Below are 22,701 nucleotides of genomic sequence, written 5' to 3'. Positions count from 1 at the left end.
TCAAGAACAATCAATCCCTCTCTTCAGGGAGGTCGCTCGTACGATGCATATTTAGTTGGGCATGAGGATATTTGCAGACGACATAGGGCCTCCAGTGGTGCAGTACTGTTCAATAATCAAGTACCCGAAATGGATGATCAAAAGGCCATCCCTGAAGTACTGAGCTGCATTTTCTCAGGCTGCTGGTTTACTGTGACGTAGGAGGGAGTTTTGAAAAATAGATCGGCTTGTGCAGTCAGAGTGTTGAACAATCAACTTCAATCAGTGGACTGTTTTGTTTCGTGGTCACTCATCCGCTAACAATTCCCCACGTTGTTTTGATTTTCTATGCTTTACTTTTCCTATTAACAAAAACGACCTTCCCGCAGACGAGCCCGCAGATGCAAAGCCATTCTTGGTCTGTAGGCCGAATATTATATCGTTACCTTAAACGAAGGCAACTTATCAGGAAGACTAGTAACTATAAGCTGTCTTGTACAGATATTCATACATATCTCAAACTGACAAAATGACAAACAATCAACGAGGCATATGAGAACGCATTGTCAGTAACGGCATGCAACATGATAAAATAAAGGCCAATTGCGGAATGCATTTTCTTTTTGTCTTGTATTATGATGAAAAAAACAGTTATGCCAACATTCCACTCTTTTTTGGTTCCATCCAGTCAAACGCTTAAAGTTTGAAATCTTCCAGTCTTTTGAGAATTCACTCAGCTTTATCCAATTTTCCATTAATAAAAGCATACAATATTTAAGTTTGATTATCATTACATAATGATTAAGATGCTTACTGTAAACTTTTAAATTGTTATTGAAATATGGAAATGCAGTATTAAATTGAAATGTAATATTGCAATTGAATTCAGCAAAATACGTGGCTACGAATCATGCTTGCTTCACGGCAACGGGACAGGCGTGCTGTGACACACACAGTTAACATAACTTTATGTCAAAGTTAACCTAACTGATGTTGAGAACTTGTAAAAAATCAGTAAGTTTTAGAACGAACCCACTCAAATCTTGCCGTCAATATTCAGTATTTATCTCTGTTGTTATACTATTTGAAGTTATTGAGGCTTGTTATGCTTTCTTTGTCTTCTCTTTGGAATTTATTTAATGACATTTGAAGTAATATTTTAGCTTATTCTTATGTAGGGTGTCTACTTTTTGTTGTTAAATAAAATTTTGTGAGTCTTCCAGGTTTTTCCAGAACTTTTCGGATAATTTCCATGTTTATAAAAAAATCTGCAAACTAATCCAGTCTGTAAGGTTTAACTGGGTTTTTGAATTGCGGAACTGTTCGGTAAAAGTTCGAGAAAACTTATTCCGATCTTGTATAGACTTGTAATCCCATTTATTGATAAATGAGAAATAACTTTAAAAAAAATTAAAATTTGTCTATTTCATTGATTTATTACGGATAATGGTCATTTGAATTTTTATCGACTTTTCAACAATTCAAAAACTCAGTAAAAATACATAAGGCTTTGAATGCTTATCAGATTTTAAAAGATTTGATTATACATTTTTCAGCCGTGACCGAGATTTTGAAGGTAAAACCAAATAAACTACGTGTTACCGTTAGCGATCGTTGTGCAGGCAAACAAGATTGTTGTCTTTGAGCTTTTTTTGTTGGAATATCGAGAGTAACGAAATTGAAATCGAGGGAGTTGTTACCAAAGTGAGCATAACTCGCGATGATTTCCTGAAAGGCGGGTTTGGTGCCTTCATGAACCCTCACCTCCCGAAAATTAAAATACTAGACTGCTTTCAAATGCATTCAGTGTCCCTCGTTGGAACGAAGAAAACCTACACGCACTCGGACTCGTTTCGTGTGACCTTCGCCGGGTCAGTACTACCAGATTACGTCGCGATTGGGTTGATCCGATTACCTGTGCGCTTGTTTGTACCAAAGGTAATGAGCTGCACAAAATGTAAGCGACTAGGGCACACTGCGGCTTTCTGTGGTAAAAAGCCACGCTGTGATCATTGCATTGTGGGGAGAAATATTCGGAGGGGTTCTTGTCGTGCCTCCCCAAAATGTCCTTATTGTTTGCAAATTCCGCATGCTCTCGCTGACTGTCCAACATACAAACAGCAGAGAGAAAAACTCCAGCGGTCTTTGAAGGCTCGCGCGCAGCTTTCCTTCGCGGAAATCCGAAGATCAGTTACTCCATCTTTCCGAGTTCCCTTGTTTAGTAACCCCTTTAACCTTCCCTCAGGCTCTGACCCTAATTTTGATGAGGGAAGTTATTTCATTTTCAAAGCCCCACCTAGTAAACGATCCAAAATTATTATGCAACAGCCTCAGGAGGTCTCTCGTATCGAACCTCGAAAAATCTTGAAGAAAAAAGCAAGTAACGGTAATGTTCCGAAAGCCCCTTCACCGGGTTTCAAACCATTTGATGTTGATATGGACTTTCCGCGGCTTCCAGCTTCTTCAAAGGCTCCGGATATTCACAGCCAGGACAACATGCAGCCTTGTTCACGATTTCTGGAATTGTAGACGGCATTCTCGAAATATTGAATTTGTCTGATTCCACGAGGAACATTATTGTATTGATGATTCCAATGTTGAATACTCTTTTGAAGCAACTAGAATCTAAATGGCCATCGCTTTCGTCGATCATCATCTTTGACGTTTAAAATTACTAACGTTGAGAGTGTCGTAGTGTTTTGTCTGTTCGTGTATCAATTTTAGCTTCTGTTCTCTTATCGTTGTCCCTTGCCAAGCCCCTGTTTTTATGTTTCGTTGCAGTTGTAAACAACGATCAGTCATCTGTAGAGATATCAAGAGCACTTTCCCGTCACCTTGAAGCGCCCATACTCCGTTGCGCATCCATATTTCACTTCCGTGAGGAAGCGCCCAACGTAGAGCATCAACTCGCGTGGTCTTTCTTTTTCCGTAAAATGAAAGACAGTGCAATTCCATTTCTACTGTATGGAAAAAGCTCTTTGATGAATCAGTTATCCTGAGGTTGGAACTGTGCTCGTCCGCACCTAGCAAACCTCGGATAATAAACTCATCAGAACAACTGCCCCGATTCTTTATTCTTCGAAACCTTTTATACATGAATTTGTTACTTAAACTCTACACAATAGTTTTTCTCCAGTATGTACATATAAAGCGAGACAGATAGTTTTTCTCTTGGAAAGTCGGTGTCTGTTTTTTTTTAACAAGAATTAATGCTCCTTGCGGTAGGAACGGCTATGTAGGGTGCTTACTCACCAATGTTTACTTTGACCTTTCTCGAAGCACCTAGTTAAGCCAGCGCGCATCGCTGACGACGCGGTAGCAACTGTTTATAAACAACTGACCCTGGAAATGTGCAACATTGTCACTGCTGCTGTTAAGTTGTGTATTTTCTACTACCGTATGGGGGTCTATTACTGGTTAATTTCTTACTCAGATTGATAATGGATTTTGAGGCCTTTGCATCCCCCCTTACTTAACCAGCTTGAGAATAATATCGAAGAGATTCTTCTCAAGGATATGCGCTGGTATCTATTCTATATTTGCTAATTTTGTTTACTGGATCTTCTTACTATTGTTCTTACTCCTACTGTGCCTTTCTTAAGACCCTACTTTGTACTATTGATAAACATATTCAGTCGTTCATACTTTAATTAAATTTTGTCATTTGGCTAAATCATCTGTGTTAACAAGTTTTATCACGCGTTTTGCTGATATGAAAATTTGCCTAACTGACTTACGTTAATTATGCGTTTAGTTGAGTTATACCATTCTTGTTGCAATTGATATTTAATGTTAACATTGTATAGAACTATTACGAATAATTCACTATAAGGAGTGATGTTAGAATTTGGGGTTGTTGCAACCTCACTGCATCTCCCATGATCAATCGTCGGAAAACAGCCATTAATCGGCGGTGGAGATAAATATATCAATCACATATTTGTGTACCTTTTCCTTGATCTCTTCCCTACCTGTTAATACGTAGCCTAGAGTAAGCCGCGAGTATTCGGACACCTCTTGTACTAACTCTATTTTTATGAAACATTGTAAAAAGTAAAATGAATTTCGGCTCCGTAAAACTTCTTCATTAGAGCCTTGAGAAATGAATGAATTATAAAAATGTAAACTTGAAATGCCATGTAGTATTTAATAGTATAAATGGTATTTTTAAACATTGAACACAGTTTTTTTTTTGTCGTGGATTATTTGTTTAATTCCTAGATTTCTTTTGAGAAATCGAGGATTTGGCGGATCAAATTTTGAAAATATTGAACAGCCCTGAAAATCCTCAAGTGAGATGCCATGTCGTCAACCGCATTTGTTGCAACAAAGCTTGCAAACAATTTTATATTTTTCCATCCACCCCTGTAGATTCATGAAATGCATTAATGTTTGAATATATTTATTTAGTCTGGCTGCTTTGATATTTCCAGTTGCATGCATTTGTAAACAAACACGTCAATCGGCGGTGTTTGACGTGCTTGTTTACAAAAGCAATTACTCCCAAATCTCAAATCACTCTGGATTTGTGTCATATCTCAAATATGCTGCAAACATCAATGTTGACAAGAAAAAGGATAAGGCGTTTTCCAACCTAATCATTTTCCAGGATGCTTTCTCGTACTGGATGTGTTTCTATTAGATTAGATTGTATAAAATTAGATTAGAATAGAATAAAATAGAATAGAATAGAATAGAATAGAAGAGAATGGAATAGAATAGAAAAGAATAGAATAGAATAGAATAGAATAGAATAGAATAGATTAGATTAGATTAGATTAGATTAGATTAGATTAGATTAGATTAGATTAGATTAGTTTGGAAAAGTGCGTTTGCCTATCTGTGGCCCTTACAGTGAGTGTTCAGTATGTTTGAATCTCAGAAGTCTTCTGATGCTAGAAAAATTGATGTCTTATACAAGCATAACTATTCTTCTGAGATGATTTATAGCTATTTTATTTTTATTTATTTTTTAACTTTATTAAAGTGATTTTTAGTTGAATACTGGATCATAACCAGTGATGGCATTATCATTAACAAGTTGATATTTTTCCACTCTCATACGCTCTCAATATCACGCACGTGTGATATTGTAGCAAAACATCATGCTATCATATTGATTTTACAAGCTCCTTCGATATCGCGAGACTATTCAAAACGCTGAGAGTTGAATCTACGCACCAGAAAGAGAAGGTACAATAATTCTATCTCCTTTTCCTCTTCACCGATGGCACGAAACGACTACTGCCAGCCGTTATGGAAGTTTCGGCTGCGTTCGTGTGTAAAGCAAAAATCATGAAACTTAATCTCACCACAGTTTGGTGAATGTTACAGCTGGTGAATTTTGTTAGCTGCAATATCACAGCTTGCAATATCAACCGCAGTTGTTTGTTTGTTGATTTTTGTCTACGAAAATCAAGTGTGACTTTTTGATATTTTCCCAACAAGTTCATCACATACGAGTAGTTATTTTATGAGATATTTGGACTAGTCAGAGATTCTCAATCGAAAGTGCAGATGACTAAATGGACTATATTAGGGATCAAGGCAATCTTAAAAGATCTTCAAGTGCAAGTCTGGGAAACATATTTATCCAATCCAAAAAGGAATAGTCCAGAAGAGTTCTTGGCTCGGGCATACACACAGAGATCTTCAATTCAAGAAGTTCAAAGATAATCAATGGTAGATTCAAGCAAAGAACTCAAGTTTTACAAAACTGAAAACCAGAGATCTCCAATACTACGATACCTCATGCTCAAATCGAGAGAATATGTAGTTTTTCCATTTTCTTCACTTATTAAGTGCCTACTGAAAGTTTTTTTTTTACATTTCTATTGAGTCTCGCGCGTGTATTACGGATATAGAGGACTGAATTTAAAATTTGATAAAAAAAAATGCAATTTTGAAGCTTATTTGGAAGATACCTTGAGTTAGTAGTAAGTTTTCTGGCAAATGTTGGGGGTTCGTGAGCATTCCTGACATTGCTGAAAATTATGATAGCATCAGATTGCGGGGTTGCTAGTTGTTTGTTCATTAACTCTTGATTGCTTGTAATACTTATGAATATTTTAGGTGGACAAAAAGTTGAACTAAGAGGTGGACGCCTGTGTTTTTTCCAAATTTAGATCGCTGTGAAGCAACTGTAAACTCTAGAGGGAATTTATATCTGTAACTGTAACCAGTTCGATTTTGTTTGCAAACCTGGTTAAATTGTCATATTTAATTATCTTAAAGATAAATCGTCCAGCTCAAACCTTTGTAGGGTTAAGAGGTTTGACCATCATCATCATCATCATCATATTAAGCAGATGTATAGATGTTAATTGAGTGCTTACTTTGCAACTTTGAGTGCATTTCAGAAGCATTTCAAGTGCCCGTCTAAATTTATCAATTATCAATCAATTCAAAACAATCCTCAGAACTATGCAAAGGATAAGCTCAGATAGCCATGGTAAGTTGAAACGGATGTTTAGGTCAAATAAGAGGTCCATTCGGAGACATACGACTCCTTTAGGTACGAATTCTAGAGTACGTCTAGAAATCTTCCAAAGAAAATGCACTTGTTTCATAAATAAATCAAAAGATTTTTGATTAGCGGCCTTCTTGATCAAGTGTCTTCATTCAAGTCCAAAAGAATTCTAAGCCATGTCTGTTAGACTCCAATGGCAATGTAGGAGACTTTCGTTGTGCGTAAAATCACATCTATTTAGGTTTAGGCACTAAATCCACTATCGCTTCGAAGCCTAAAATTAGTTCAGTTGAGCATTGGCTGCTGCCTCGCAACGCCACTGGCCTCGAGAGTACAGTTAACATGTGTACAAAGTCCCAGGATGAAGAATTTGTGTCGTTACTTTCCAGTTTCTGCTCGACTGAGCTTCCAAAGCCCGATTTGCATGCTGCTACACACAGTGATAGATACCTAGAAGCATCGGTTCGGCATCACCACCACAAGCAGCATATCGGAAGCGAGCAAGCGAGCGATGAACGACAGCAGTAATTAATCATGATTCGAGTGATGCTGGGAAGGAGTAATATGTAGACAGAGCTGCGCTTCAAGAAGATGGCAACAACGAGACGTCGTGTGATAAGACCGTTAAAAACGTCTCATTCATTATGGCACCAACTGGAAGAGAAACGGGATTTTATCTAGACGATGCTTTCCCCTGGCTGGTTGAATCGGATGCTGGCAATGGGAAAAGGCATAGTGTATGAATGAAAAGATTAGAGGTTGGAAAGTCTGATGCTGGAGCAATCTGAATGAGATGCAATTTTCAGCTTGAGGGAGGCTCAATTACAGCTGACGAAATTGCACTATAATTTGTGAGGTGTTTCAATCAAATACATCTTACTTGTTCGGTGTCTGCGACGAAGTCTGGGACTCTTTAGCTACCGGTGATATTCCCTGTTTGATTCTGCATTAGGCCAGCAACTTCTGACTGCACAGCTCGAGAAAGTAGCGGAAATTGCTGTTAAATATGAGGCACATAAATGAAGTGTCAAATATCGCCCTGTATACAGTATGGATTGTTGCTTCAAACAATGATGAATATTTCTGATACTTGATAGCTAATCTCCGACCTCCATTCTGGAATTTAATCAATTTTAATCAAACATTAACCCACAACAAGTGACGTTAATTTCTTCGCCACTATTTCGATTGCAATAATTGGACCTGAATACAATTAATTTCAATCTGGATCATTCTAGGATTACACAATTCAAATTAATGTATTACTTCAATCGATTTCCTGCAATTAGAGTTTAAGGATAACGTGTGTCAGTGTGTCTGGCTTCTAACAAAAGCCTTTTAGCCACACACATTGACCACAATCAGAGCCTAATCAGATTTTGCAAACACAGCTATTTATGTACCACTCTCTTTTCAACCTGCTAAGTCTTTTAATATTATAACATTTCCTTCTCTGTTTACCCACCACGCAGTTCTTTTACTTGGGAGTTGTCATGCTAAAACAATTGAATTTCATAAAAACATCAACCCACACGCAAATCACGTACCAACCCGGCTGTTTTTGTTTCTTTCTCCCATCTTGGACCGCACTGTATTTATGCAAGATTTGCGAGATGTTGTTTCTAGAGGGTCGACGTCGTCGGGTTCATTGTCTTGAGTTGTGTTATTTTTCATTTCTTTAACAAAGTTTCCTACTCCTCCAAATGTAGCGCAATTCGGTGGTTTTCGGGGGTGGTTTGCGACGAGCATACTCACTGACTGAAATGATTTGTTCCAAGAAAACGACGGCGACTGAAGTCCTAGCGCACGCGTATGAATTTTTTATCCAAATGCATAATTATATTATACGGCGTGGAATTGTTCTGGTTGTAAAAATGTGTGTCTTATTATCGTTGATGCAATTTTGGGGACAAGCTTTTTTCTTTTTGTATTAGGAGGGCGGCGCTCGAGGATTGTTGCTTGAATCATAATAAAAAGCTGTTTTGAGTTTGACTTGTTATTGCCATTATTGTTGTTGCTGCTGCAACGCGATCCAGCATAGCAGCAGAAGCAGTTTTTGCGTACGGGCTGAAGTTTGCATTCCCCATTACAAGGTGGGAGGAAGCCATTAAATAAATCGCGGAATTGAGAGTTCCCGAGAAACCTTAGCAAGAACAAAATTGTTTGTTTGGAGCTAAACTTAAGGTTATAAGAAGGTATACAATTGTGATTGGTTGCAGCAGGGGCTTCGAGTGCTTTTCAATGTTTGTGGCTGTGAAATTTGTATTTCCGTGCCAGTTTATGTAAGTCTTTTCCTATATATCTGTTGATAATAAAAGAGTACATTATAAATTATGTCACAAAATAGCATTTGAGAAACTCTTGAAGAAAACAGAACAGCGATTTGAAGACATCAACTAGGTAGGAAGAATGTTTTCGAATGCAGAATAACGGTCCTTAAAATGTAACACTTGATTTTTCAGCTCTGCCTAAGGATTAGTCTATTTTCTAGGCTATTCATGATTGTTTTAGAGTTATTTAGAATTTTTTGAAAAAAGTAAGTCGTCTTCAGATAACTTTTTGAGCTTATTAATATGGACATTTTGTCGAATAGAATTAATCGATGTTTCTAAACAATCACGATATTTTCTGCAATATTGTTGATTGCATCTGAAATTGAACTGCTATATAAAAATGCATAAAGTGGAAGAAAAGCTCACATTTCCGTCATATTGTTTTGGTGCGTTCGGTGCACTTATTGCTTGCTTCATAAGGAACTCGTCCACTGAAGACAACAAGACGGTTACAAGTAAACGTGCACTTTTAAGTGGAAACTCGCATATTTGTCCAGTTTGGTGGGAAATGCACAATACCTTAAGTAATTTTTGTGAAATTGCTCTAAAATGAGAACGATAAGAGATAAACAATTTAGTTTTCAACAAACAACAACAAACTTTGCTGAAGGCTGTGAGTTTCTATTTTTCAAAATTCAGAATGTTTGTTTTTGAATTTCCATAATTTGAGATAATTTGGGAATCAGCCAAAATAAGGAGCATTTTAAGTTTTCCAATTACACCAATGGCCCTAAACATAGCTCAAAAGCACTATTACTATTGTCTTGCTTAATTCTCATGCTGGACCATAGTAACGTGGTGTAATCTCGTAATTGTTCAGATATCCGGAGAACTTCGAGATTAGGGCGTAATTGCTTTTTGTAAACAAATACGAGAATCACCGATTTCTCGCGCATTAAAGCTCGATCTCGAAAAATAACAACACAAACAGGTAGAGGAATTACTTCTCTATCATTTGGTATAGTTTGTTTGCGAGATTGAGCTTTTATTCGCAAGCAATCGGCGATTGACGTATTTGTTTACAAAACCAATTACGCCCAAATCTCAAAGTTCACCGGACATATGAATTTACTTTGTTGAACAAACCTGTGTATCAAATCATCCACGACTTTAACAGCGTCCCAAGTAACGACATATGTCTAACCATATTCATAAAGTATATATTCATCATTTCGAATCTATTTTCATGTATATCAGATGTCATAGGTTTTCCAAACCGTTCTGGAGATCTAATCTGTTGATCTTCGAGATCAACCATGACTTCAACAGTGTTCTTTGCAACATAACATGTCTAGACTTACTCAAAGTGTGTAAATGTCCCATTAACGATCTACTTCAACATTTGGAGATCATAAAACATCTGATCGGTGCAATGCATCGGTACTAATGCGCAATGACTATCACATGCATGAAAATAGATGGTTAATTAGGGGAATAGGCACTACGAGTTAGATTGAACATGTATTGTTGCTAAAGAAATTTTAAAGTTGTGGTTGATCTTGTTGATAAACTGATCTGAAATCCAGGATCCATCTTATATAGCTAAAAATAGATCGCAAATAATGCACATAGACTCAATGAATATGTTTCTTGCAAAAAACATTGTTAAGGTCGTGGTTGATCTCGTAGATCAACATATTTGATATTTTGAGAACCTCAAACATCTGATATAGATGAAATGGCAAAGCGGCACTGGTGATGTAGTGGTAAGCGTGATTGCCTCTCACGCCAAAGGGATCCAATCCCAGTCGGAAACTCAGTTTTTTCAATGAATGCAAACAAATTCAATATAGAAAATTTAAACACATCCCTTTTACAAGCAAGATTTATTTATTTATGACATTTTTTAACTTGTATTTTCAACTCTACATTAGAAAAACAAACAAGAAGAAAAATACTTATTTACGTAAAGCAAATATTTACTCCCCCTCCCCTATGTAACAATTCGTAACGATAGAGATGGCTCCCTTTTCCCCCTCTTCTCCTTGAAGTGTTACGCATTTTATAAACGCCGCCTGAGGCGCGAGCTCAACGAGTTTTTACATAGCAACTTTTCTATAAAATGCATTCCAGAGGGAAGGCGAATTTCCACTCTTATTTTACAACGAAATAGTTTTTCAGAACAAAAAAAAATAAATTTAAGAATCTTAATATGATTAAAACTTATAGAAATACAGATGTTTTTGGACTTTGGAAATTTCTGCGATTCCATATTTGACTAATTGAGATTTTGGGCCATGGGAAATTGTCAAGGCTCTTGAATGAATTGACGGGAAAAAACTTTTCAGTGAAATTCGATGAAAATTGGCAAAACTTAAAGAAAATTTTGTTGTGTAGTGTAGTGTAGTGTAGAAAATATAATGGAGAATTCCATGGGAGTTATGAGTAGAATTACATGGTAATTCTGAGGAGTATTCCATAGATATTTTAAAAAGAAGCCCTAGAGCTCTCTGACGATGATTCACTGGAACTCTAAGCTGATTTGAATTCTGATGATGAATCCATAGAAATAGAAATTAAAATTATAAGGGAATTCATACCAAAATTTCATGAAAATACTGACATGAACCCCAAAGAAAATGTGATATGAAATCCTGGACAATTCTAATTAGAATATAAATTTTCCAGTACATTAAAATTGCATGAATTAATTCAATTAATTTTTTAAGAATTATGAGGAAAATTTTAGTGATCAGATCGGTAGCTCAAATTGATCTTGCTATTAAGTGGAGCTGCATACAAGACAAGATCTTCGAAGAGATGGTGGCTACCTTACATACAATTATAAGGAAAATTTTAGTCAAATATATATAACACTCATGACGAACTCCATATCAACTACATAAATAAAATTTATTTTTTTCAACTACCTACGGTTCATTCACTTGTCCACCGCGAAAGACAAAATTCACAGCCAACAATGTACCGGGTGCAATACGTGCCCTTTGTAAACCGTATCTCCGAGGTCGCACTTTGTGAAGTCTTGCTGGTGAACTGTACAAAAGTTACACACTAATAATAATAATAATAAAAATAATAATAATAATAATAATAAAAAAGACAACGCAACATCACTTTCACAGGCAACTTAGCTGCCTTAGTTATCATCTTTTGTTGTGGATACAGACCGAGAGACGCTTATGCATATATGTAAGTTACGAGGGTAAAACTGAGGTTTCCATGAATCATAACACAGGTCTTTCTTACCTTGCCTACCACGGCACCGTGTCGATGCATTCGCAGAGATTGTGTGTATGTATTTTAGCAAAGGAAAAAAAAGTCAGGAAAAACTTGAAACCGTTTCAACTTTTTCTCCTCTATCTACTGTTGCTGGGCCTGCCTGGGAAACGAAGCAGGTGCGTTGCCCCCCACGCCATGCGGCGACAAAAATATAATGCTGAGAACTTCTTGTCAGCAGCGGTACGAGCCATTCCTAGGTCAGAATTCATCGGTCTTAGCATAATCATAATAAACACACAATATCCAACGGAAGAAACTGAAACAACAGTTACGCCAAAGTTTTTCGCACGCATTGGCCCGTTTTTACAATGCCCGTCCATTTCTAATGTCTCTATTTTTCCTCTCTCTCGTTACAGCTTCCCTGCGGTTTATGCTAGTGGTGATAGCGATACTGGTCCTGGGTGCCAACGCCGATAAGACGATGGACACCCGGGAGGGTGAGGACGTGACACTCAAATGCCGCTTCAACGAACACTACTCGGACCGGGAGTACTCTTACTACTGGGCCCGGCAGAGTCTCAACAAGTACGACAATGTGGCCATCAAGTCGGATACCTTCAATCAGAACTACAAGTAAGTATCGACCATCATCGTCTTCGGTTGTTGCTGCGACGATCGCGAATGAATTTGTTAAAACCATAATTAGACAATGGGTGGACATGATGGACAGACAGAAAGTCGAAACGGTGAGGTGCATTCATCCGTGGATGTTCGATCGATCGTAGTTCCTCTCTGGTTTGACTGAGAGGGTGAGGGGGAAATGCTTCGTCATGAGCGTCAAGGTTTTCGATTTCAATGTATGTTTTTATTTGATGATGGGTTTGTTGGTTCCTTAGCCGGTGGAGTTAATAAGGCGTAAACGGCCATGAACGTTGCCTGCCCCACGATGGGTAAGAAAAACACCATCCATAATGCGGAAGCGACTGTGAAGATGAAAAATTAGTCAGAGTGTTGGAAATATCTTATTGTTTTAGCTGTGAAGAATCTAAAGCTAACAAATAAAACGATCATGTTTTGATGAAACATAAGTATTTTGTTTGTTTTTGTTTCATCCGGCATGAATGAAGTCTAATTTAATGTTGGGTTGTTCTTGTGCACTAAAAAAAAGGAAACAATTCCCTTAGTTTGATATTACCAACAAACCTGTTTGCTGACGAAGGACGAATAAACTGAAAAAAAAGTTGCAATTGAAGATTTGGGGATGAATAAATACAGGATTAGACACCTCCTTCCGTTGCGTGGACAATCATTCATGCACATTTTAAAAGTTTGTATGGGCCAAGGGCATTCGTCAAACCCTCCCCTACCTAAACTTTCCACGTGGTATATGGGTAGCTATTTTGAAACTTACAACAGAAGAATCATTTTTCGCTCATTAAACTACTGAAAAGAGCAATAGGTAATAAATTAAAAGGTTGCGACAGAAATGTAAAAGTTGTAATGGAATAAAATTGCTTTGCCAATATATAATCAAAAAAAAAAAATTCGTTTGTAATTTGAATATTTATATGGAATATGTTTATAGTGGCCATACATTAAAATTATTCATCACAATAAAATAGAACTTCTGCTCAGGAGGGTGGTACCGAGCAAAAATATCATAACTGGTATCAAAACCGTCACACGCACGTTAAGATCAGTTTACCCAGATTGTGCTAAGAGATCACCTACATCTTTATATGAGTTAGTTTTATCTAACTCACTTGGGTTATAAGTTTTGCCCACTTTATTGGCTTATCTGATCTTAGCGTGGGGCGTCTAATTATAGTGTACATTTTGATTATCTCGAGTGCGAAGAGTTATCCAAATTTCGACACCAATTGACGGAGGAGAAAATATGCATGCACGAATTTGCTCCCAAAAATTTGGTGTCATCCAAAGGAAAGCAGAATCTTGCTCCCCTTTGAAATTGCAACGAACGTGAAGTTTGAATATCCTGATAAAACTACTTGCAATAAATATATGCATTGAGAAAAGTTACTTGGTCACCATATTAAAAAATATGGTAATCCTCATGCCGCGGATACACTTGTTTGACAAACTATGAGCATGAGCATTATTTGTAAATTATGAGCGCATCCATGGTCACACTTGTATAATGTTTGGATGTGCTCATAAATTATTATACAAATAATGCTAATGTTCATAATTTGTCATACAAGTGTATCCGCGGCATAAGTACCAAAATCTAGGCACTTGTTAGTAACGCGATATGTATGTAGAATGACAGGCTCACCACCCTTCAGACCCTTCGACCTTTCTCCATTTTGATATTTAACCGAAAACTAACTCCGTAATCAGCAAACGACTTCGAACACTTTCCAGAACATGACCGTTGAAGTCTTTGCCAAGGTGATATCGATGGACAAGGTTGCAACATTGAGCGATCATTCTGTATTTTACAGATTTTTTTGATCACTTCAGCACCAAGACTCTGTTCATACAGATATGCAGATTTCTATCTCAAATTCGAATTATACAGATTTTACTGAAATACAAATAATTTTCCTAATTATTTTGAAATTCTAGAACGATTTAAGACATCGTTGAGCACAAATTGTATTCAGTGTCCACAAAATATATTACCAATTTCTGAATTATTCTCATATTCATCCAGTAAATTATAGCTTTGCTAGAGACCTCATATACAGAAAATTTACCACGTCGCTTAGAAAAATATTAGTTCAAGATTCTTTTTTTCCTTGGTTTGTTTTCCGTCGATCTTGTTTACCGTACTGAGTATCAATGTTACCGGATGCCAGAAAGGCAGCTCCCACACCTGGACCCTACCTATCGACCAATCAACTCCTGAACCGGGGACCAGAGATTTTATGCCTCAGAAAATCTCGGCAGCGCCGACTGGGATTGAACTCAGGCCTTTTGGGGTGAGAGGCAATCACGCCTACCACTTCACCACCGGCGCCGTGGTTGATTCCAGTCCATAATAAATTTTATGAAAAATAAATTTCAGAAAGTGTCGTTCATTTTTTGATGTAAGAAGTACACCGAATTTGAATTGATTTGTTTTTGGTTGGAAATATGTAGTTCTCTAGGTGAAGAGTTAATTTTTTTCAGTTGTGAAAGGCTTAGTGTTTATTGAAATCAAGAAAAGTATGGAATTCTATGTCGACTGAAGAACGATTCAACTATTGCCAGTAAATACAGCTACACAAATCAATCATCTCCCCTCATCTTGACTTTTGCCCTTCCATTTTATTTCTGGCCTATGAAACACAAATATCGAGATTACAGCGCTTGCAGAATAAAAAAATGCGTTTGATATTGAGATGTAATAGATTTACTTCTTCAACTTTGATGCTAGACGCCTTACAATGGTTGTCGGTGAAGCAAAGAATTGTATATTTGACTATGGTGTTCATTTTAAAAGTAGTAACGGTTTGTTGCCTCGATATTTGTGTGATTGAATTGAAAGAGGAAGTGACTTTCATAGATATAATACTAGAAACGCGGATGAAATAAGAACACCGCATTTCTTGACTTGTGCTTCACAAAATTCATTATATTTTAAGGGAATAAATGTTTTCAATTCGATGCCTAGACATATCAAACGTTCAGCAACACCTACAGTATTTAAAAGACACTACATTTCACACGTTAAAACTGTCTTTTTAACAGCTATCCGGTGATTTTTTTTATGAATTGACAAATTATGTATCTTGACGAAATTATCTATAACTGATTATTTTGTATGGATAGCTGGCATAACGACTTTTTAATAATTATTGTAGCACTGCAAAAACTATTTTTGTTCGCCACGACGGTGATGATGGATTTTTAATATTTGATTTAATAGTAGTAGATTAATTAAAAAAAGAAGTAGTGTACAGTTTGAGCCTCGCGTGCGTATTATGGATGTAGAGGACTGAATTTAACATTTCAAGACCAACAATTGAAATGGCTTCAACTCCATTTTGTAAACAAACCTTGTAAGGCAATTTTCTCGCGAACCGAAGTCCGCAAAGGCAAACCAACATAATGAACAGGTAGGGGAAATTCTCATCTACCCGATTGTAGTTTAGGTTTGCGAATGTAGATTTCGGTTCGCGAGAAAATGGCTTTACAAGGTTTGTTTACAAAATGGAGTTAAGGCCATTTCAAATGGGGGGAGAGGTAGCTCATCGATTCTTCCGGTTCGCCTCCTAGCATCGTGCTATAAGGTACCAGGCGATAACCAGGGTAGTTGATCGATAGCTCGATGACGTCATTTCGTTGGAGTCTGCAATGGGAAATTCTCATAGCAGGCGTTGACGATGGGACGTTGTCGAGTTGTTGAATAGCAACTATCGTGGTAACTCACCGATTACCTGTCGATCTGCCGAATTTGGAAAGACGTCTGCATTGAATTGTCTCATATAATAATATTCCGCAAACTATATCACAAGAAATTGCGAGTAGCTGAGTGGTATGGAGATAAGTTAAGCATTGGGTACAGGACCAAGTCTCCCCTGGGTGGTGCCAAAAGATGAGCGCAATAGAATCATCAAGTTGCCATAAGGCACGGAATGAGACTATTGCATGGCTGGGTAGTCAAAGTCTTCCATTCGTTAGTCATTTCAGGTGGATTAGAACAGGTTTAGGTGGGCGTTGGCCAGATTTGGATTTTTCAGATGTAATCCTGGATAGGACCCTGTCATTGAACGTCGCGTGAAAGTGGAACTTAATGAAGGCCTAAGTACTTTTTCAAATTTGAGCAACGGTATTATGTGATATGAGGGGCTCGGTGGCCTAAGAGCAACCGTTTTTGCTTACTGAGCAGAACATCATGAGTCTAATCTCAGGCCCATCCACATTCAAGATTCGTCAATCGTTTTATTTGTTAATATGACTACATGGTAATAACAGCAACTCGGTGATTAAAAAGGTGCTCGTCTACCTAGTGGCAAACGTTTTTGCTTACTGAGCAGAAGACCGTGGGTTTAGTCCCAAGCTCCTTCGCGTTATATGATCGTTAGGACATCAATTCAGCTTATCGTTTACCAAAACGAACCCTGCTGCAAACCCAACCCTCTTATCCAACATCCCAGTGATTCCTCGTGGAAGTGCAGAGGTGTTCTCGGCTTCCATCAAAGCGAGTGTCATGTCAACACAATCCTTCCCATTCCTTTGTTGACCTGTGTTCGGGCGCGGCTGGCGCTGGTATTGCCTAATTTAAGATCACCAGTTTTTACACATTGAGGATGATTGCTAGTCCCAAGCATCGTCTATTGGTTCTCTGTGTAATTACAGCTGATCTGGCAGTAACAGAGTAGCAACAGTGGGCGGTCAATCAAGCCCAAGCTCAAGCTCAAGCTCAAAATGGAGTTAAGGCCATTTCAAATGTTGGTCTTGATTGGATAAAAAAATTCGATTTTGATGTTTATTTGGAAGATACCTTGAGTTAGTAGTAAGTATTCTGGCAAATGTTGGGGGTTCGTGAGCATTCCTGACATTTCTGATAATTATGATAGCATCAGATTGCGGGGTTGCTAGTGTAATAGGATGCTTTGTTGATTGTCATTTACTCTTGATTGCTTGTAAAACTTTTGAATATTTTAGGTGGACATAAAGGCGAACTAAGGGTGGACGCCTGAGTTTTTCCAAATTTATATCGCTGTGAAGCAACTGTAAACTCTAGAGGGAATTTATATCTGTAACTGTAACCAATTCTATTTTGTTTGCAAACCTGGTTAAATTGTTATATCTAATTATTTTAAAGATAAATCGTCCGGTTCAAACCTGTGTAGGGGTAAGAGGTGGGACCATCATCATCTATAGTGCTTGAAGATTATTGTCAATTTAGGAATGTATTGCATCTGTAGTTGGTACAACAACTGCAGCTTGAACTTTCAAACACTCAACATCTGATACTGACAAATACTTAAACTATTATAACTCCGTAATTTCCGAACAGATGTTTTATCTAAGGACTGTTCATTATTGAAAGTAGACATCTGTTTTTCAAAGAAAAATATTTATTCTCGAACAAATTCATAAGTTTACTTTATATAAATGAAAACCAACATACATATGACCGATTTCACGAGAACTCATGCATATGATTAAAAAACTGAGAACAGCAAAGTTTGAGGAAATTAATTGGGCTTTTGTTTAAAATACTTTCAAGATTGGACACTCACGAATAACATCTCAAATTATCAAAAATTGCTCAAATTATGCGAGAAGTGAATTTCAACCTACGAGTATCTCGAAAATAACAACTTTGGGCAATTTAAGCATTATGAGCATTTATGTTGTAAATTTAATGTGTTTTAATATTTACACTATTTCAAAGACATTCGATAACTATTGGTAGTATTTTGGAAAATACTTATTTTTTCAATAATTCATAACTTTTTTGTTTATGATTTGCCAGTGCACAGTGTCTTTTTTTTTTCCTTTGGTTTGTTTTTTCCGTCGATCTTGTTTTCCGTGCTGAGCACCAATGCTACCGACGTGCCAGGAAGGCAGCTCCCACACCTGGACCCTACCTATCGACCCATCAACTCATGAACCGGGGACCAACGGCTTTACTTCCCATCCGAAGGAAGGCGTGATCAGAGATGTTATGCCTCAGAACATCCCGGCGGCGCCGACTGGGATTGAACCCAGGCCTGCTGGGGTGAGAGGTAATCACGCTTACCACTACACCACCGGCGCCGTTTGGTGCACAGTGTCAGTAGGTAATACTGTACCTTAACTACAAAATAAATATAAAAAAATTGTAATAAATATGCAATTTGAGTAATTTTAATTTTTTTTGATAATTTTGTTTTTTTTTGTAAAAAAAAAATAATATATTTTTTCTTGAAAGGCACAACTCCGCAACTTCTTTTAAGACACCATCTCAATCAAACAAATCGTTCGCAAGATTTATGTTTTTCTATTGATGTGTATCATTTTTGCATAAGCCCTTTTCAAGTGTTAGTCGTGTACAAAACTAAGGAATCAAATATGTTGAATGACAGGTTGGACAATAACAAACAACTGTGCAAAGTTTCAACATAATCGTAGAAGGTCGATCAAAAAATTAAAAAAAAAATCGTCATTTGAAATGGAACTGCTGAGCAACATGGATTTTATGGTACTTTCACAGTGAATTTTATTATATTTCCTCTTGAATTTTAGTTAATTTCTTCGTAGCATACACATTATAAATTCACGTAGAATCTAAGTGAATTTATGTTACATAAATATCACTTGAAATTTAGCTATATTTCATCTAAGTTTCAAAGCTTATCACATTGCGTTTAATACGATTTGTAATTAATGTTATTAGCGTCAGGTACATTACACAGGGTGTCCATCCAACCGGGAAAACCGGAAAATCCGGGAAAAAACCGGGAATTCGGATGTGCCGGTAAAAAACCGGGAAAAATGCGGTAAAACCCAAATTGCACCGGGAAAAATCAAATATACTCATCCCAAGTAACAATTTAGGTTTTAGGTCTTGAAAGCCATAACTTTTTCTCAAAAGATCCTTTAAACCTTAATAAAACATGCAATGTTACTTGGAATCAATCAATTTTATATCATACACAAAATTTTAATCTCTTATTTACACATCTGTTTACAACTTTGTGTATTATGCCTTGCCAAACCCAGACAACCAGAAGTCGTATACCAGCGTACAAATAGAATCGTAAATTGCTATTGATAATGTCAACATCGCATACAAGAATGAGATGCGCCGTATAATGTTTAGGTTAAGTTGCAAAGAATGCAAATTTTCTACCTATTGGCGATGATTCATTTCTGTATCGTACCGTGTCACAAATAAGCGCGGATAAAGTAGTTTTAAGGAGAAAATAAATGCCTCTTTAATTCCACTTTAAGCGTTCGTGAGATATTTGACCCATTTAGTCGAATTTCAAGAACTATTTTAGCCATACATTAATGCAAGCCTTTTCTCCTCCTTCCAGAATCGATTACCGCCCGGAGAAGGGCATCTACGACTTGCAGATCTTGAATGTGTCGTACTCTCGTGATAACGGTCGGTACGAGTGCCGAATCAAGCTGTTCGGTGACGGTGAGGTCATCTACGAAGACTATTACAACCTGACGGTGCTGACGCCTCCTCAGCCTCCGCTGATATTTCCCGGTAGTGAAACCACCGCCACCGAGGACAAAGAACAGGAGCTGACTTGCAGCAGCGTTGGCGGATCACCGGATCCCATGATTTCGTAAGTGTTTTATTCGAGTCCTTATATGCATCTCGTTACTGGTTACTGAATTGCCGGCATTCTACAACATTCCTCTATAGGTGGTACCGCGAAGGCAGCACGACCCCACTGGCGGCCAATCAGCTTACCGGTGGATCGCGGGATGTGCAAACCACAAGCACACTGACAATCATCCCCCGCCGCGAGGACGATGGGGCCAAGTTTATGTGCGTTGTCTGGAATCGTGCACTGCCGGAAGGCCAACGGCTCGAGACGGTTACGACACTGTCCGTCAACTGTAAGTAGCTTGGGCACTTTTTCTTTCTTTCCTCCTCCTTAGTGTGACACCGCTCGCTCGTTGTTGTTTGTAGAAATATTTTATTGTTATTGAGGGACATGGGTTTTCATTTAACTTACCAGCTTCTTTTCGCAATATCATACTGATGGGCGGCCATGTAAGTGGTAGGGAAAGTCAGACTAACAAGACAAACTTTGCTGCACGACACGACACGGTTAGCTTGGGCATAGCAATTCACTTCCAGGAAGTTGGATATTATGCGAACTTCATCTTGTTAACGTACAAAATGATGCACACCCATTGATTATTTTAACAATTATATGGGATTTAGAATACTTTTTGTCAGCAGAATTCGCCAGTTCTGCGTCGGCGAATGAAATACCATTCTTCCAACACTGCATACTTACAACTGCAACGAGAAATGCAGCACAACTGTTTCCGAACTGGAACTATGCAAAGAGTTGTCAAAAATCTTAAACGGCCTATCCATTTTCTCTTGCCACAATGCTATTTTTGTGGCGTCTTATCGTGCACCAAACATCAAAACCTTTCTTACTATATTGCAGCCTGTGACTAAAAACGTTTGCAGAAGACATTTGCCAGCCTCGTCTAAGCGTAAAACGTTGACCAATAAATTTTCATCGAGTCACCCGCCGAAAGAAGTGGACAGTGGTGGTGCACTAACGAGGTAAACATTTTACTGTCCACCCCGGGGCCCGGGCGAGTTTAGGTACCTACATGTCTTGGCCGGGACACTGGAAGTCGTAACGAGGCGCGTATATAGCCAGAGTGGCTGCCGTCGTTTAGCCTTTTTATGGTTCCTGCCCTGACTGGACCTGTAGTATGTCTGGTGTGCTAGATGGCTGAGACTGGCCCTGGAGCTCGCGCTGCACACGGGGCCAAATTAAACAATTAAGGACACTCGTTTGCTTTCTCCAAACGGCCAATAAATGGCCAAATGGTGGAATGTGATACACGGGGCAGCGTGCACATGGGGTGTCACTCTGACCCACTGGAGAATCATTCAAAAGTTCGAACATAAACGATCCTATTCAAAACAGTAAACTTCAATATTGCTACGACGCCAATTGTTTCTTGAAGCGAATAGCATATAAATAGGACGCCATTGTAGGGGGATTTTATTTAGCAGAAATTTCGCGATGCAGTTTCAGTTTTTGCCTGCATTCCTTCCGGTGGCACCGAAACGCAAGGAGTGAGTTGCAGAGTTCTTCCGGTTCTGGCGCAGTAGTGTGTTGTAAAGACGAATCTTTATCAGTTCGGAAAGCCATGCGGGGAATTTTTATTTATTGAGTGAGAAGAGGGAGCCCACTGAGGATCTGAGCAAAAAAGTTACTTCTCAATCTTGATAGTGCATTCGAATCGCGAAAACACGAACGGAAGTAGCGTTGGTGGTGGTGCAGTATACAGTGAGTTCATTTGCAGGATAGAATCCTGGGAAATTGGATACAGTTGAATGCATCGGCGTAACTATGGGAGGGTGATTAGCAGTACAAGGGATTCAAACCACATGAAAAAATCGTGCGTGTTCTTATTCTTGACTGAACACATCTGAGCAATGGTCCTCCCTACAGAGGGTCTAGTACAAGAGAAGAGCGGTTTCAATACAAACTGATTTCTAGCAACACTGCCAATACAATCAAGATAGGCGCTGCTCGATTGACTCTGGCTTTGACAGTTCGTTTGGCTCAAAACCAGCCAGTCCCCGAGTAGAACACTTTCATCGCAATAAGTTACAGCAACTTGTTTATGACTGAAATAAGTTGTATATAAGTTTTTAAAATTGATTTGTGACAAGCGTGTTACTAGGGTCCGGTCCTCTCTAGTCCTCCCTACATATTTCCTAAAAGTAATGTCAATTTCGGTGCCATAAGAACGCCACAACCAAGCAGCCTTTATGACATAAGGATCAGTCAAACGCACTTTTCTACAAGTTGCGTTTGTTTCGGTTTCGAAACACTTAATTTTATACTTATTTATTATTTTTCGGATAACTTAATTTTAAAAGAAATGTTAGTCTATACGTTCCATTGTTAACGTTAAGACTTAAATACTTACCATGTGTGTCTGTTACATGCCCAATAACCTTAATTAACTTTGACTCATTATTGAATTATTCAATTCTCATGATCTTATATATCCCATGTAGAAAACATTCAAGAGTTCAGATCATATGATCTAATAGTTCAACCAGGACTTGCAATA

The 22,701-nt window shown here is 38.0% G+C and overlaps 1 protein-coding gene across 1 annotated transcript in view; it reads left to right on the top strand.

The window, feature by feature from the left end:
• Positions 1-22,701, top strand: part of LOC135697836 (hemicentin-1-like) — a 222,064-nt gene that overhangs the window by 156,095 nt on the left and 43,268 nt on the right. Inside the window, exons 2-4 of the mRNA XM_065217681.1 lie at positions 12,378-12,594; positions 19,941-20,201; positions 20,282-20,478. Of these exons, the coding sequence (XP_065073753.1) occupies positions 12,378-12,594; positions 19,941-20,201; positions 20,282-20,478 (675 nt within the window). The remainder of the gene's footprint in view (positions 1-12,377; positions 12,595-19,940; positions 20,202-20,281; positions 20,479-22,701) is intronic.

The sequence above is a fragment of the Ochlerotatus camptorhynchus genome, unplaced genomic scaffold, assembly GCF_037179485.1.
Source record: "Ochlerotatus camptorhynchus isolate MF236.1 unplaced genomic scaffold, CSIRO-AGI_Acam_v1.1 ptg000078l, whole genome shotgun sequence".
NCBI classification, from domain to species: Eukaryota; Metazoa; Arthropoda; class Insecta; order Diptera; family Culicidae; genus Ochlerotatus; species Ochlerotatus camptorhynchus.
The sequence above is the reverse complement of the archived record's forward strand: the minus strand, read 5'-3'. Positions and strand labels throughout refer to the sequence as shown.